Source organism: Lemur catta, chromosome 14 (genome assembly GCF_020740605.2).
Source record: "Lemur catta isolate mLemCat1 chromosome 14, mLemCat1.pri, whole genome shotgun sequence".
Taxonomy (NCBI): Eukaryota; Metazoa; Chordata; class Mammalia; order Primates; family Lemuridae; genus Lemur; species Lemur catta.
Genome location: NC_059141.1, coordinates 8,897,710 through 8,914,287, shown reverse-complemented (window position 1 = coordinate 8,914,287; position 16,578 = coordinate 8,897,710). Strand labels below are relative to the sequence as shown.

Sequence of the window (16,578 nt, the reverse complement as noted above, 5' to 3'; positions counted from 1 at the left end):
GCTTAAGATAAGTATGGACCCAAATCCTTTCTTTTAAATTATTGATGAATTAATTGAATAGTTGAATTGATTGATACTTTTAATATTCTTGAATTACAATCATTGCAATGAACTCTTATCCTTAAATGAAATATTAAAGGAATTATTGGCATGAGATTCAGAAGATTTCAAGGATTTTGAGAATTCTTTTCCTACCAACAAAGATAGACTTTTTGTCTCCTACATTAGAGCAAAACAGTCTCATTGTTAATGGATTGGGGAAAAAGTGAGATTTAAAAAGAATCACTGTGGGTACTAAGTTGAGTCTCTTTTGTAATTTTCATCAAAATTTTCCCTTGAAACCCTAGTGCTGGTTGGGTAGCTAAATCAGATGTTAATGATTTTCTGCCAATAATTTCATGAGAAATAAATAACTGTCTTTCCTTAAGCTCTGTTTGAATGGTTTAGGTTATAGATGTTCTGTGGACCCACCTTCTCTATGAGATTTATAACAAGAATTCTTTTTTGACAATGAAAGCTCTTAATGGTTTAGAATATTAATAAATATGGTTTGTCGTGAAAAAGAAAACAGAATGAGTATTTTAGCTAGGCTGAAACCCTGAATTGAGAAACTATAAAATTGAAGCTATTAATACAAATTAAGAAGCTAGTCATATTAAAGGATCTGGGGACACAGGGACACTAAAGTAGGTCCCCACATGATGAACTTGTTTCTGAGGAATCCCAGGAGACAACCTGTGTGCGGGGTCACTTAGCGCAGGGATGGCCTCCTGGCCGCTGCCCGCTCATCTGAAGCTTCAGGCTTTCTGCAGAGTGAGCTGGGAAAGACACCTGCCCTGACTCATCGCACTGAGTCCTCAGGTTTGTTCATTTCACCGACTAATGTCTACTGAGAGCCTCGGGGGCTGCAGAGTTGTGAGAGCCAGAGAACCCAGCCCTAGAATTCTATGTATGTGAGTGTGCACTTACATAACTAAGGAGCTGCAGACCACAGAAGCAGACCTTCGAAAACGTCTCTTTCAAAACAGGGCTTTACAGGAGCGAGCCTGTGCACAGCAGTGGCTGCTGCAGTGGCGATGTTTAGCGAGTGGCCACTCTGTGCCAAGCACTGTGCTGTGCACAACGTCTCATTCACTAATCCTCACAGTAACTTCATGAGTCCAATGCTACTAACCCTACCGCGCAGATGAGGAAACTGAGGCCCCAGGAGGTGAGCTCAGCAGGACCCAGTGGCGGAACTGTGCACCCCACGTTGTGCTCAGTCTTCCTCACAAGCCACACTCGTCTACAACACACGGTACTCCCTGCTGTTGCATGGATTATCTAGTCCCCAAATCACCTGCATAATTTAATCTGGGGTTGCTATTGTTTTAAATAAAATCACCCCAAACTTATTAAATGATTGTTTCTCTAGTGTGGAGAGTAGGGACAGATGGATGATGTAATTTTAAGCTCAGACGTAAAGGTCCATGGCAACAGCAGGCTGTTGGTGCTGGAAAGCAGGGCTTGCGTGAGGTCTCAAATGGGCAGCCCCCAGACCCCACTCTGCTGACTCACAGGTGTGTCCTGTTTGGTCACCACTGTATTAATTTTTGATTAGTTGTTAACATTTAAAAATGGAGGCATTTCCCATAAATATAGGATTCCTCTCCTCTGTCGGAAGATCAAAGCTGATGGGGACACAGAGCCTGCACTTCCACGTGGCAGACCCCAGCTGGCGCGAAGGCAGGGCTGCATCTTTACGGAGGTGAATTCTCTCTGGTGTACCCCAGTCCCCACCACTCCCAGTTGTCTCCCGACAGTGGGCCCAGGTGTTAATTGCCATTTGTCATCACCAATGAGCCACTGATTTTTTTTGGACAGCAAAGTATGCCTTGGATATGAGTGCTTAGCTCCACTGAAGCCCAGAGAGGGAAAGCAACTTGCCCAAGATCATGTATTCTGTTAATGACAGAACCAAGATGGCAACTGGGATGCCCGACCCCCAGCACCACACTCCTGCTGCTAAGGGGTCGACTGGCACTAACCAGGCAGGCCTGTCTCCCACATCCTTGGTTTCAGATGGTCTTGTGGAGATGCACTTGCATCCTCTGCAAAACCCCCTTCAACATGAAGATTTATTCAACTCGCTGATGTTGCTCATCTCTCCGAAGATAATACTAACTCTTTGAGCATCATAAAATGGAAAATTTGTAGAGATGGCCTCATCAGAACATGGTTGTGTCTTCAGTGCCAGGAATGATCTGTTTGTCTGGGGAAATGTATTATAATTAGCAAAAGTGAAAAATACAACATAAAAAGCAGGGTCTGCCTCCCCGATTCTTATCTCATTTGTTTTTAACAGATTTTTGTTTTATGGTGCCAATTTGTTCACTTCTTGCAATCATTAGGGTCCAGAGATTTTCCACTTGGTTTAAAAGTCAACTGGGGATGAAGGGAAACTCCTCACATTATTGCACCTAAGCTGGCTCCGGAAATAGAACTTGCTTTGCAAGGGCAAGGGGAGAGTTGTGAACCTGCGGTAATTCATCCGGGTGGCTAGAAAGAAGAATCAGTGATTCTTTTTCAGTGTCTCCAGGCAAGCAGATGTCCTGTTCACAGGACACAACTGGCATCACCTCCCGCACTGGCTCCTTTTATTGAGATGCTTTGCTTATCACTCTCATTGACAATAGCCAACTGTGCATCTCAAGGGCCAGAAACAGGGTGGGACAGAGGCAGCCATCATCTGTCATCTTCTTCCTAGTTTAAAGCATCTTTGCTTTTCACAGCCAGATCAACATATAAATATGTATAACCAGCTGCTTCCATCCACGAAAACCTACTACAGGCTCTGGAAACAAGGGGCATATGCTCGTCCCACGGAGCACTGTGCCTGCCTCCCTTCCATCAGTAGTAAAGGGGGTGTGTGTGTGTGCGTGTGTTTCAAACTCCAGAGAGCAAATGAACCAGTTGGATCCCTAGGACAGGTAGACTCAGTACCCTCTCACCCCACCAGCTTGGGAGTTTTCTGCTCATTCTGTTGTTGGTTATGTAAGCAAGATATGAATACATTTTATCCCACCTTATAATCACCATCTTCCAAAATGTTCAATGCCCTGTCCGTATACTCACGTCTCAGTTTTGGTTCTTAGGCTGGAAGCTAGGACTGTGTTTAAAAGGGAGGGACAGACACTCACTTGGAATGGACGTCATCTAACTTGTTCCACACTAGGATAAAAGGTTGTATACCCTACCCCCAACCCCCTATCCCCCGCAGTGCCTCAACTGCATGTTTTGTTTGAGAAGAGAATGTTGTATGGCTAGAGTTGGAAAGCATGGCAGCCTTCCCATTTCCTTTTTTCCCCGGTCGAACTTGAATCTGTGCCTTGATAGTTTAGAGTCCTAGGATCTCAGAGCAGGATGGCTTATGGGAGATTTAATCCTGGCCCCCAACCCCTTAGCTCACCCGAGGAGGTGACAGAGAAAGTATGCCATCATATTAAGTCTGTGCTGCTTGGTAGAGTCTAAGACTTACTCGAGTAGTTATTGGAAAAGCAGGAGTACAAGGGACCAGTCATTCTTACAGCTCAGACATGTCTCCTGGGCAGAGGGAATCTCAGCAAGTCCTGTGTCAAAGGACATTATGTTGGTTCAATAACTGTATAAATATCAGTGAGAAAGTGACAAGCATAAGGTTTTATATGAAATTGGAGCCTGATTGTGTCATCTAGAGAAGTAAGGGCACACAGTGAGGCTTTAGAAATATTATCCAAAGGCACAATGGCATGTGTCAAGGAAGACTGGCTGCTGCCAGGTGCCCATGGGATCTAGGCTGTTGCACTCAGCCTTTAAAAATGCCTTGGGATCCCTCCTTCTTTTCAAAAAAGAAGGGGCTTCAACATTTTCAAGGCGTCACAGTGTGGGTCCTGGCTCTGTGTGGGAGAGAATGCATTTTACCTGCTTTCCAAAGAATGAGTCAAAGTCCGTGCTGCGAAGCCGGGCAACTTAGAGCTCTGGAGGCGAAGAGCTCAGGTGAAGGCCCAGGATGTCACCTGGAGGGTTTCCAGGGCCCCTTCCCTTCTCCATGCCCTGATGGTGCCCAGAGGTGCAGGTGGTATTGGCTGCTGAGCTAATGACTCATCTGCCTTCAAGTCTCCAAGTTATTTTTTTTATGAGGACACAAAAAATTTCTGCTCAGCCTCTACCCTATGTTCATTGAATTTTTTTTTTTTTTCTGTTTCTTTTCCCTGAGAGATGCCAATTTGGCAGCACCCAGAGCTGCCTCTCCTCTGAGTCAAGTCTTGGAGACTTTCATCCATAACCCTCCGAAGCCCCAGGGCAGTTCTTTTATGCTTCCCACACTTAGTGTAATTAGGCGGATAGACTTGCTAAGCCATCTGATCTGAATAAAGTCCATTATTCCTGCAGCAGGAGGCCAGGATGGGGCCAGTACCAATGGGAGCCAGCTCTCTAGCCTGCCTCCCCGACCCGGATACCTCCTGGGAGAATGCAAATGAGTAGAAGGAACAGAGCAAAGTGGATGAGGATGGAAATTAAGAAGCTGTTGCGCTTGCTAGATGGTGGCCAAATGGGGCCGTGTTGGAACATGATGTAAATCACTTAATACCCTTCCATCACAGCATCCAGAGCAGGGCCGGGCAGTGCCGTTTCTCCCATATTCTTACTCTAAGCAGAATACTTCATATACGTTGGCACTGCTTTGCTGTTTGAGTGCTAATCGTTTTTCAGAAGTGTTTCAGTGCACACACCACTCACCCTTGCATTCCTTACTTTTGCTTCATATTTATACCTGGGATAAACCTGGTTTAATATTCAGCTTAAAAAAGGAAAAAAGAAACAGTAACTTTATTTAATTTGGTTTCTGAAAAAGTTCTACTTTGGTTTAAGTTTGTGTTCATAACTGAGATCCCTTTGGAGAAGGCATGTTATTTCAGAGATAATTTGGAAAAGCTACAGGTTGTTCATTGTTATGTCCTCTAGCCATAATTACCTTGAACCTACAATTTAGGGCCCTGCTTTACTCACTTAATTGCATCTTAAGTATTGTCTATATTGCTGTATGATCACAGTAGTCTTCATGGTTGCATCATAGTGCATTGAATGGAAATGCCACAGTTTGCTAATCTATGCCTCTGTGCTGCCCACTTTCAGTTTTTCTGTAATTCTAAATAACTGAGCAGAACATCTAGGTTTCCCTCATATTTTGTATTATTTCCTTAAGATAGACTTTGAGATTTCTGTTAGAGATGATGAATGTGTTTTAGACCAGGGCTTCTTAGCATCTGCCTTCAACAAAAGCCTCTAAGCTCAGTCGTAGCTGCCATTAGAATCACCTGGGGAGTTCACACACACATACACACATGCATGTGCACATGCACACACATGCTAGGTCCCACTCCGACACTGCAGAGTGCTGTCAGTGGGACCTGGCTACCAGTATTGTTTTAGCCTTCCAGGTATTAAAGGTGACTCCCGGAGTAGCCAGAGTTGAGGACCATTGCTCTAAGCCTGCAGAAAACCCACCTTAAATCTCACTGAGTTCCAACTGTGTTTTAAAGCTGATTGGGTAAAACGTTTGGGGATCATATATGCGATACCCACCTTCCACACTTTAGACAGTGGATTCAGCACAGCCAGGAGTCGTCTTTGCAATTCCAAAAAAACAATCACCATCATTTCTGTGAGAAAATTGACGTCTCTGTCAGACCCACTCCTCCACCGCAGTTGCTGGTCCCATCTCAGCGAGCGTCACCGTTGTACTTCTTGTCTCCCAAGCCCAGAATCTGGGGCTCATCCCAGCCCCGTTACTTTCCCATGCCCTTCAAATCTAAGCAGTTCTCACAGTCTCTTATTCTATATGCACTTTTAATCTTGTACAATGTAACACGTTATGTTAAAATTACCTGTGAGCACGGTTATGTCCTTCAGCTGGACGGTGAGCCTCTTGATGCCAGAGATAGTGTCTGATGCATCTTTATTCCCCGTGTTAGGAGGTGAAGTCTGTATGTGGGTGAGAAGGAATTTTCAGACAGAGTTTAGGATAGAAAGAAGCACAAAGTTTATTTACTGTCTCTCGGGGGCAGAGAGAGGTCACAGCGCCAGAAAATAAAGAGAGGTGCCACCCTGAGGTCAGATGAGGCTGACTCTATTAGGGCCCGCGGGGCTGGGGGATTTGTGACTGTAGCCCCGTTAGCAGAAGACAGCTGAGAAACTGGTGTCAGCTCCTTCTGTTTTTCACAGAGTAGACTGATAACAGAAATTAATTTCTTCTTTCCTCTCCATAGTGGGAGGCATCTGGTACTGTCTCTTCCTGAGGAAGCCTGGGGAGTTTGTACTCCTACTGTCCACTCAGGATCTTCTTTAAGGCTGTTTAAACAAATTCAGAAAAACCTTTTTATGGGCAGTGAATTTTTGACGACAGTCTGTCAGATAGTCTATTCTTTTTCCCTCTCTCCTGGAAACTGTTTTCTCTTTTGGACTATGAATTGACCGGTTCTGGTGAATGTTAATGAAGATTTACACTTTTTTTTGTTTGTTCAGTTTCAATTGCTAGGTAACTACCTCTGTAAAAGAGGTATTTGTGTTACTAACCTCAGGGACAAAGTTCACGTTACTCTAAGTGGCTGTTAGAAATTTATTTTTCTTGTTAGCAAGACTGTTCTTTCACCCCACACCTAGCACGCTGCCTGTCTAGCTCAAAGGAGATACCCACCCATTCAGTCATTGTCGAATGAATGAAATAGAATAGGTTTGGTTCACATGCGAGTCTGGAAGATCATTCTCATCGTTGAAAGGTTCATGCCAGCCTGGTTCCAGCAGGAGCACAGATTGCCTAGATGGTGTCTCGTGCCAACCTGGGCTTGGCCTTGGGGGTGTGCAGGATGGCAGACAGGACACCCTGCGTCCCTGCCACTCACCACCTGCTAGAGTAACACCTGCTGTTTCTCTTTGGCAGTCGCCTTTTCGGGCCTTGGCTTCACGACGTTCTACTTGGCGGGCAAGCTGCACTGCTTCACCGAGAGTGGGCGGGGGAAGAGCTGGCGGCTCTGTGCCGCCATCCTGCCCTTGTACTGCGCCATGATGATCGCTCTGTCCCGCATGTGCGACTACAAGCATCATTGGCAAGGTGAGTCCCTGCCCAGGCCTCACGGTGGTCCACCTGCCTCCTCCAGGGACATACATAGGAATGTGCTGATCGGAGCGGCAAAGGGCGGGGCACTCAGAGTAAGTACCGATTGTCAGAAACCAGGGTAGGCTGAATGACAGAACGGATAGATACAATTTTGAAGCAAATTTGCCTGTTCAGGTGAGCTCTGGCCTTCATGCTGCCCTTCCTGGGGGTAGAATGGGAGCTTGTCCTCCTCCCTCACGTTCCAGGAGACTTTGCCTGAGTCCTGCCAGGTGTCAGGCCCCTGGGCTTAGCGTCACCCTTGGCCTCAGACCCAAATGTGATTTTCCAGCTGGATCACTTCCCTCCTTCCTCAGACTTGATGCCACGCAGCTTTTGGCTCCTTTCACATGTAAAATCCAGGCTACAGGGACATAACTCTCACCTCGGGTGCTCTTCCAAAAGGTGTGTCCAGCCACAGATTGATTCCAGCAACATTCCGAGCCGCAGCTGCAAGACTAGCATGAGGCTTGCCTACATGTATCGCTCCTGGGATATTTGTTAAAAATCAAAATAACACAAAATAAGGGAGGAACTTGTTCCTGGAATATAACTGAAGCATGCCATGTCCCTCTGTAGATAAACTGCAGCTCGCAGTCTGCCTGAAAGACAACCACCCCCTGCAACAGCAAACAGGGAGCAGAGACAGGTGACATCCACAGGGCGTGTGGCCTCCGGGAGCAGCAGGGTCTAGGGCGGGGTTTCCCAAGGGAATCTTCTGATCACCTTGATCAGGCCACCCGGAGCTAGTAATTGGAGTCCCTGGGGTGGGGCTGGGGTGGTGGCCTGCCATTGCTGGTGAAGTCTGAGGAGGGCGGGTGAAGAGCTTCACTGTATGTGTCCACTTTAAATAAGCAAAGCAAGTTAAATGTGCCTAGATCCAGCTGCCCTGGACGAGTGCCTTTCCGCTGTCATTTGTGACCCGGACCTCCTCTTCCTGTCCTCTTATCCTGCTGCTGCAGGTCACTGCCCTCCTCCTGCCCCTTTCTGTCTTTGCAGCCAGCTGCCTCGTGGGACTGCCCTCTTCTCGCCTCTTCCAGGGGTTTGTGCAGTGGTAGTGAGGCAGAGGCGAGGCTGGAGGTGAGGGGTGCTCCTCACTGTGCCCCATCTTCTCCAGGACCTCTTGCTCCCCAAAGCACTGCCCCGCCCCCACCCTGCCCCCTCCTGGAGTTCCTGCTCTAGGTCTCTGTGCCCCAGCAGGGCTTTGGGCTGCAAGGTGAGGGTGCAGGGAAGGAGATGCTGACGCGGGGTTTGGACAGCGGGATGCAGCAAGCACCAAGTGCTGACCAAGGCCTGAGCCCTCCCTCGCTCTCTGTTTTCACCAATGGCTTGGATGAAGTTCTGGATGATACGAAGCCACATCCTGAGAGGGAAGGATGGAGAGAGTCGCTGAGCCCACGGCAGCAAGGGCATGTGTAGTGCATCCAGGGACCAGGGAATATTTTCTTACAGAATCACCATTGTCCATCTGGTTAGGACATTTCCCCATGAAGAATGTTATGCCCCGAACAGCCTTTGATGAACGGCTTCTCACTTATGCCCTGTGAGCCACAGTTTCTTCTCTGAGCATGGGAACAATAATCCCCCAGTATTTCACAGAACTGTTTCATAGATTGAATGAAATAAAGGACTGAATGTACTTTGTAAATGGAAATGTTCTACACAAATGCAAATTGGCATCATCGTTGCTTACTGTATCATTTTAAAGAAAGGATGTGTTCTGTTTCCCGAACAATTGACATGGAGGCAGACGTATTTTTGAAACAGGATCTGTAAGCTATGAATTTGTAAGCTCCGAATGCTGGGTTTTCACTTTTATTCCACCACTTTGGATTTGGGGAATGATTGAGGGTTTCAGAATTGAATAAATTTTTCCTTTATCTTGGAAGTCGGTAAGAGACTTTGCATAGTGATCTTGTACTACAAACCTAAGATGTGAGGTTGGCCTCTCTTAAGCACTCGCTGGCCCTAACCTGTTGTGTCACTCATTCCCTAGTGGTGGCAGGGTCATGTGGCCATGGAGAAAGAATGCAGAAGCACAGCTCTTGGCTTGAGGGGATGGTGGATTTGAGATGCAGCTGCTGTACTCACGGCCTGCTGGCAAGTGGAGCTTCAGAACCATCCTACCCGACAGGCACAGAGAGGAAGTTGAGCAGCGTAGGGAGAATGTTAATGCTCTGTGGGCTGACAGGAAAGCAAAGCAAGAGAATGTATGTTCAATGATGGTTAGTGCCATATTTGGCGATTAAACTGAAACCGTGTCATGGTAGACTTCTGCAGCCAAAAACCGAGCGTGCATCAGCTGGCCCAGGTCATTGGTATGGCCCAAGTACCAGTTCAGCTCCGCCATTCTCTGTCCAGCCAGGAGAGGAGCAAGCCTTTCCTTGGATCTTCTAATGGGCTTTGAGTCAGGCTCAGTTTACCTGAATACCCCTTCGTGAGGCTGTCACTGCCTACACCAGTTGTGCTCACCTAGGGGGGTAAAGAGGTTGTATATGTACCTCCCAGGGGACATTTAGCTATGTCTGGAGACTGTCTTTTTGGTTGTCACAACTTTGCAGGGCAAGGGGGGTAGATGCCACTTGCATCTACCAGGTAGGGGGCCAGAGGCCAGGGATGCTGCTGAACATCCTACAGTGCACAAGGCCACCCCTGCCCCATAACAGGGAGTTATCCAGCCCCAGTGTCATGCTGCCAAGGTGGAGAATCCCTGTCCTACGTCGTACCTCAGCTCCATCTTTCTTTCCCCTGCCACGTGGTAAGAAGCAGCAGTGTTCTGGGGAGTGGGGAATTTTATTAGGGAATCACGGAGGCTGCAAAGGTTTTCAGCTTGGAGGAGGGATGGACAGCGAGGCCTTCAGCTGATGTGTAGGTGGATGCTGGAGGCAGGACGCCTGATTAAGATAAATAACTTGTTTTTCTTTGGTGAACTGAGCTGTCCATGACCGTGGGCGGGGGCCATCGTCCATCGTGATGGGAACTCACAGGCAACCCCAGAGATATCAGCAAAACTCCAGTCCCTCTCATCACAGCATGTTGTGAGGTTTTATGACTCCATGTCAATTTTGATAGAAGAACTGTGCCTAGTGTGGAAATACATCCCATTACTCAATTACACACTCATAACCCATAAGTAGCCCATGGTCTCCAGTGGCTCACTCTGCCCACGATCATGGGTGTTTTCTGTTACTGACACCCCGTGGCCTTTTCTGCCTCCTCCGGCCCACTCCAAGCCCTCAAGTCTGCTGTTGCATTAAATGAGGAAAATATAGGACCACAGGCCGTGGCATGGGGAGGGACACCAGAAACACTGAGCAGAACTTCCCCATGAATAAAACCAGCCAGATCGATACTACAGCTCTGTGGCTGCTGTTCCCATGTCCCTGTGACATGCTGGCTTTCAGATCAGCTGGAAGCTGGGGCATTTCACAGATGGTACTAACTGCAAAGCCAGTGCCTCACAAAGGGGCACATTTTGGTGACTAACCAGGTGTTTTAGGCACTAAAACTTATGGAATTCCCATGCTAGAGAAAAAAACAGTGTCACAAAACCACCTTCTGTCTCTACGCGAACCCTGTGTGTTTCTGGTGTCTGGTCAGCGGAGAGTCGCTGCTGCAAGTGGCAGGAACCTGCTGTTTGCTCCATCTCTGGACATGACACCAGGCTCCCTCTGTCCCTCATGTCCCTGCATCTGGACTCGTGCTCTCCTCGTGTGACTTCAGATTTGGGGGTGACCTGTTAGCCAACACTGGTTTCTCTAAGTGAGGGTTGTTTGAAGCAGCCTTGGGCGTCTGAGTGGTGTTTCGCTGTAAGAAAGAGGATCTCGGTCTCCGTCTGGGTGTGAGCTAGAAACACAGGCCTCAAGGAAAGAAACGGCCGTCTGTTCCCACCCGGCTGAGGTTGGAAAGCGTCCCTGTCCGTCAGCCACACACCTCGTCTGACTGGGCTGGAGTGTTCAGGATGGCTGTCAGTGCTGTCATTGCCCGAGGGGCTGTGATGGGCCTGTGATTTGAAATGAATTTACTTGTATAATAGTTACCAGACTTCAGGAGATTATCCATGCTGCACGTGCTGGTGTTTTGGGGATGGGGGCTGCAGTGTCTTAGCCTGAGGATTCCTCAGCACTTGAGATTCCGGGGTGAGGGGTGAGGGCAGATGCTGGTTACCTTACCGTGGCCCCAGGCATGTGTGCACGTCCAACAGTTCTGGTCTTGTGAGTGGGTCAGGGTGGGTCTGCTGCCTGAAGCCCATGGCGTCCTGGTTTCACTGCTTTCTCTAGACCATCCTCCCCTGCCCTCCGACCTGGGTGGATGCTCACCAGTCTGAGCAGGCATTAATATGCATTCCTCACCTTCCTTCCAGGTAGTGGCCACGCAGTCACACCGCGTCCATCAGTCGTTTAGATTTGAGCTCCCGTGGAGAAGAAGCAGTGACTACTATTCAGTCTCTCTCTTCGACCAGTTAGAATGACTTTTGTTTCTAAGTGAAGTTTTATACCAACCATGGAAATGGCCTATTTTCTAGGTGTGCCCTGGCAGGGTTTCCAAATATTCTCAATGCATGGCTTCAGTAGGGTGACACAGGGGATCAAATCCCTAAAGTGCTCCTACCGTAGGGCATCCCAGCCCCATGCACTTGTTGAATGCTCCCGTGTTACTGATGAGGCAAAGGAGAGGACTGGTGTGTGTGGGGGGGGAAACGGTTCCCCCAAGGACACACAGGACGGCAACTGAATCTAGCCCTGAGTTACTGTGCACCCATTTCCCTCAATGGACTTAATTCTGCTGTGAGCAAGGCATTGGTCGAGGTGTTGAGGGAATCGACAGCCAGCCCTCATAGTTTTGAGTCTAGCATTAAACATTAACCAGTTGCATGCTTTGTCACTATCTGCCACTCTGATTGCACAGGGAGTGGGAGGGCCTATCAAAGTGTGTATCTGGGAGACTTGGTCTAGTCTGGAGGTCAGGAGAGGTGTCATTGCACAGTGATGTTCAGTTGAGCTCTGAAATATGATAGAAATTGGGAAGGGGTTGAGGAGAAGGGATTCCCAGGAATGCAAGATCGGAACTCCACATGTGGAGCTCCAAAAGGGGAAGAAGCAGGTGTATTTGAGGAACAGAAAGGGAGACCATGCTTCGGTAGAATGCGGAGGGGGAGATGGCTGGGATGGCCAGCAGGGCCAGGGATGCAGCCTTGAATGACACAGGAGCTTGGTTGTTCTCCAAGAGCAGCGGGAAGGATTCAACCAAGCAGGAGAGTGGCCTCATCTATTAATATTTGTATTTGAAGGAACGTCACTAGCTGCTGAGTCTGCACGCACTCAAGGTTCATGCTGCCATCACAGAAATGTCTAAAGTAAAGGAGCTTTTCTTTTATTTATGCTTCTTTACCAGTTTTGCTATTGTAGATCAGTGACATTACATGCACTAAATTACTACATGTATTTAAAAGAACCAAAAGCTATTTATTATAGAACGTTTTATGTTTTACTACTAGAAATGCTGAAGGTAGATCCAATCCTATAAAAGATACTGAAATATGAAAATATTGTCCCCATCCTTAAAAATTATTCTGCTAGATCTAGATTGAGCCTGGATACCAAGAATCACAAAGCAACTGACAAGCGTGATGCACCTGTCTAAACACTGAGCAGTTTGTTTTCTTTAAGAATACATTTCCTTGACAGTCACTTATAACTTCACCTACAGGAGACACAGGAAAATTAGCTTGTGATTAAACTGAAGTGTCTACACAGTGTGTTGCTTATTGGGAAGTGTTGGGAAACTTACCACCCTGAGCACCGATCGTTAAGGAAAACCCTTGCCCCTCACCTGCCCCCAGGTGGACACACCTTTCACCCTGTGGGCCTGCTGCACTCTGAAAGCTGGGACCTCAGAGCAGTCACATGCTTGTGAAGCCTGGAATGAGCCAGCACAGCACCGTGGACCATCACAGCTCCTGGGTCAGGACACCAGGGTTCAAGCCCAATTCTTCTGGGGAAAATGGGGCTGCTGTGACCTGCCCATAGGAAGTTTGTGCGATTCAACAAGATAATACATGTGACAGTGGAAACCCCACAATGGAGAATGGCATGCAGCACCCTAAACAGTTCCAAATTTCTTTTGTTAGAGGAGGACCTTTTTGGCAAGAATAATCCATAGACACATTTTAAAGTGCACACACATGCACACTGAGGGCTGTTGGGCGGGCTGCTTTCGTGGGGGCTCTATTGGGCACCCGCTGAATGTGCTCTTTAGAAGGGGTTGCCCGGGGTGGCGGGCCTGTCTCCCCTGCAGTTGCGCCCTCCTGCCTCATCTGCCCCCTTTCTGTGAGAGCTGTAGCTCATTGGAGAGATTGGGCCTCTCCCACCAGAGGTCTGCTGAGTTTGCCAACACAGGCATATTGTAAAGTGCTTTATTCACTTTGTGACTCAGAAGGTTTATTTCATCCCTGAGAAACCACTTTACCGCAAGGCAGAGGCCAGCATGCCCGGTGGCTTTCTGCAGCACACCAGCTATATTGCAGGACTCTGGACGGAACTTGCTAAAGAGAAAGAAATATGGCCTCGAGGATATTTAGATCCTGTAGAGATGGCTTGAAATCTTCCAGAATTTAGAATTGATTTTAAAAATCAGGAATACAAATCCAAGTTGATGCAATGCTCCAATGTGAGTTAAAGAAATAAAGGGAAGAGAGAGTCAGGTGCTCATTTTTTTAATGTTTACATGCTAGACATGATGACAGTTTGCAGAAGCTACCAGGATTTATGCCTCCAGCATTGATTCTCTGTTTTTAGTGTTTCAGGGGTTTTGTAAGCAAACAAATTACTGGAACAGGTGGGGAAAGTGCTTTCTGGGAAACATAACTGGCCACATTTGAATGACTAGTAACCCGAGTCTCCCGTTCTGCTGTTTCCTGCCTAGATTCCTTTGTGGGCGGAGTCATTGGCCTCATTTTTGCATACATCTGCTACAGACAGCACTACCCGCCTCTGGCCAACACGGCTTGCCATAAACCGTACGTCAGTCTCCGAGTCCCCACCTCGCTGAAGAAAGAGGAGAGGCCCACTGCCGACAGCGCGCCCAGCTTACCTCTGGAGGGGATCACCGAAGGCCCCGTATGACTAGTGTCCTGGGAGGACGGACGCTGAGCCCCAGGCACGCTCTTCCGCCCTGATTCTGACATCGTAACACGATAGAAACGGTTTTCTGTAGTGTGTTTCTCATCAGTTGTTTCTCAAAGTTATCCTTCTTCCGCTTCCATTTCGCCCCTGGTATTCCTGCTACTTTCAATGTCTACTTTCAACATTCTTGCATCTGCAAGGGAAGGACACCAGGAACATTGTCTGAGAGACGTGTGGAAGGAGGCTGCGAGGGTGGGGTTGGGCAGCTCAGCCGGTCCCTCTATCCGAAATGTCTGCTGTTGTAGCCACCGTCCTGTGTTGTCATGGTTGTAAAACATAATAAAACCTCCCACCTGGAAGGCTTGGTGTTGGCCGCCGAGTGCGGCAAACGTCATTCAGAGATGCAGTGGGTTTCACAGCTGAGGCCCAAAGCCAGCTCTGTCTATAGGTCATTCCAGGTGCTGAGCTTGGAAGAAAGGCTGAGAAGCTTCCTGAGCCATCAGCTTCTCATAGCATTTGTCTCTGAAATGGATGTGAAACTCAGAGCTACAGCCTTAACATTTCCAGGGCCTTTTGAATCATTGAATCTAGAAGCAAATGAGATGAACAACTTCATGCATAGACCTCCACCAAATACAAGGAGCGTAAAGATGCATGAGTGTGTGTGCGGGGGAGGTCACTGCAGTTGTCTGGGGGCTTTGGGCACAATAGCCTTCCAACCTTCCAGTCTCGGTTTGTGAGCCAGTTTGGTAGCTCACCCTCTTACAGTGAATTGTTTTGGGAGGAGGGCCTCCCTTGGCCCCTCTGCAGGAGGTGGTGTGACTGATCTCATAGGTGAGGAAACTCGTGCCTTGAGTCCATCTCAAGGGAAAGGCCGGGTGGCCACTGGAGCTAAGAAGCGGCTTCAGGGTAAGAGTTGTTCCCCTTTAGGATCCAGGTTTTGCAGAGCTCTGCTCTGAGAGTTGAAGTGGCGATGTGTTCCTGTTCCTATCTAGCAGGAAATGTTCCTGGGTGATGGGGCTCTCGTAGAAAGTACAGGAACAGAATCAGAAATGCACTGTGTCTCTACTCAGCTCTTTGCACTGTTGAATGCTGCCAGTCAACATTAACATTTTCCAGTCTGAGTATATAGCACACTGCTCCTTGGCCAGCTTGTGTTTTTCAAAGCAGTGACATTCCCTTCATCCAGTTCTGATGGGATGATACACCATGTGGTTCTATAGATTCCTGGGTCTGGGTGCTGCCAGGTAATGCATCTTTGATGTCCAAAGAGTGTCACTTTCCAGCAGTTAGCATAACAGACTGCATTTTGAAAGACTCAAGTGGCCGTATAAATTGTCAGCGGAGCAGCTCTGGGCTGGGTGTGCAGTTAGAGGCATCAGGATGCCTTTGATCAGCCATTTCTGCTGCGGGCTGACCCGTGGAGTGCGAGTACCCCTTGCTCAGGGAGCCCTGTGCAGCCCTCTCCAGCGGGGGTCTTCCCAACTGGCTTTGGCACAGAGCCGTGTGCTTGTCCCCGGGGTAAAATGGGAGAGGGGAACGCTGGCACTGACTTCCATCTGCAGTCAAACCATTGATTTTTAAAAATTACAGCAGTTTTACTGGAAAGTACCTTTGAGAATGAATGTGAGATACTTGAAAAGCTAAATCATAGCAATTCATAAAACATAATTTTAAATCCAGAGCTCAAATTCACATAAAATTAGAAAATTAAACAATATTCAGATTTAACTAAACATTCTATAATGTTCAGAAATAAAACCAGAAATAGAAATGCAGGAAAAGGCTCCTTTGCTACTGTTTAAAAAACAAACACACATAAAAAGATGTAGCTCATATCCTTATTTGATTCTAGTTTTACCCGAGTTCTCCAATAGCAAGCAGGAGGAAAATGAAAGGTTTATACTTCAGTTAATGACGACGTAAAACCCAGGACCGTGAAGTGTAAATTTAATATAAATACTTACATTTAAAGATAAACATCCAGGAAGGACTCTGCAAAGTAACAAAGAACAGAGTATTGTTAATGCTCATAATTACATTGAAAGTCTTAAGACAGGCCACGTAAAAGCTTTGATTAAAATGTAATTAAAATGACAAAAGACATAATAATGTGAAGTGTATGGCAGGATCCTCAGAGACATAATTAACAGCGGAAGCCGGTTCACAAAGGCAGGTGTTTTTGTGGATCCATATGTTTTAATTTCATGCACTACTAATTAGGAGTCTGTGTGTCTGGCTCCGGTTTAGGCACTGAGGAGACCCGGTGAATAAAACAGATTC

General features: G+C 47.4%; 1 protein-coding gene across 1 annotated transcript in view; it reads left to right on the top strand.

Annotated features, from left to right (window-relative positions):
- Positions 1–14,654, top strand: part of PLPP4 (phospholipid phosphatase 4) — a 100,129-nt gene extending 85,475 nt beyond the window's left edge. The window contains exons 6-7 of the mRNA XM_045567776.1: positions 6,959–7,129; positions 14,096–14,654. Coding sequence (XP_045423732.1) covers positions 6,959–7,129; positions 14,096–14,295 — 371 coding nt within the window. The 3' untranslated portion in view covers positions 14,296–14,654. The remainder of the gene's footprint in view (positions 1–6,958; positions 7,130–14,095) is intronic.
- Positions 14,655–16,578: the final 1,924 nt, after the last annotated feature.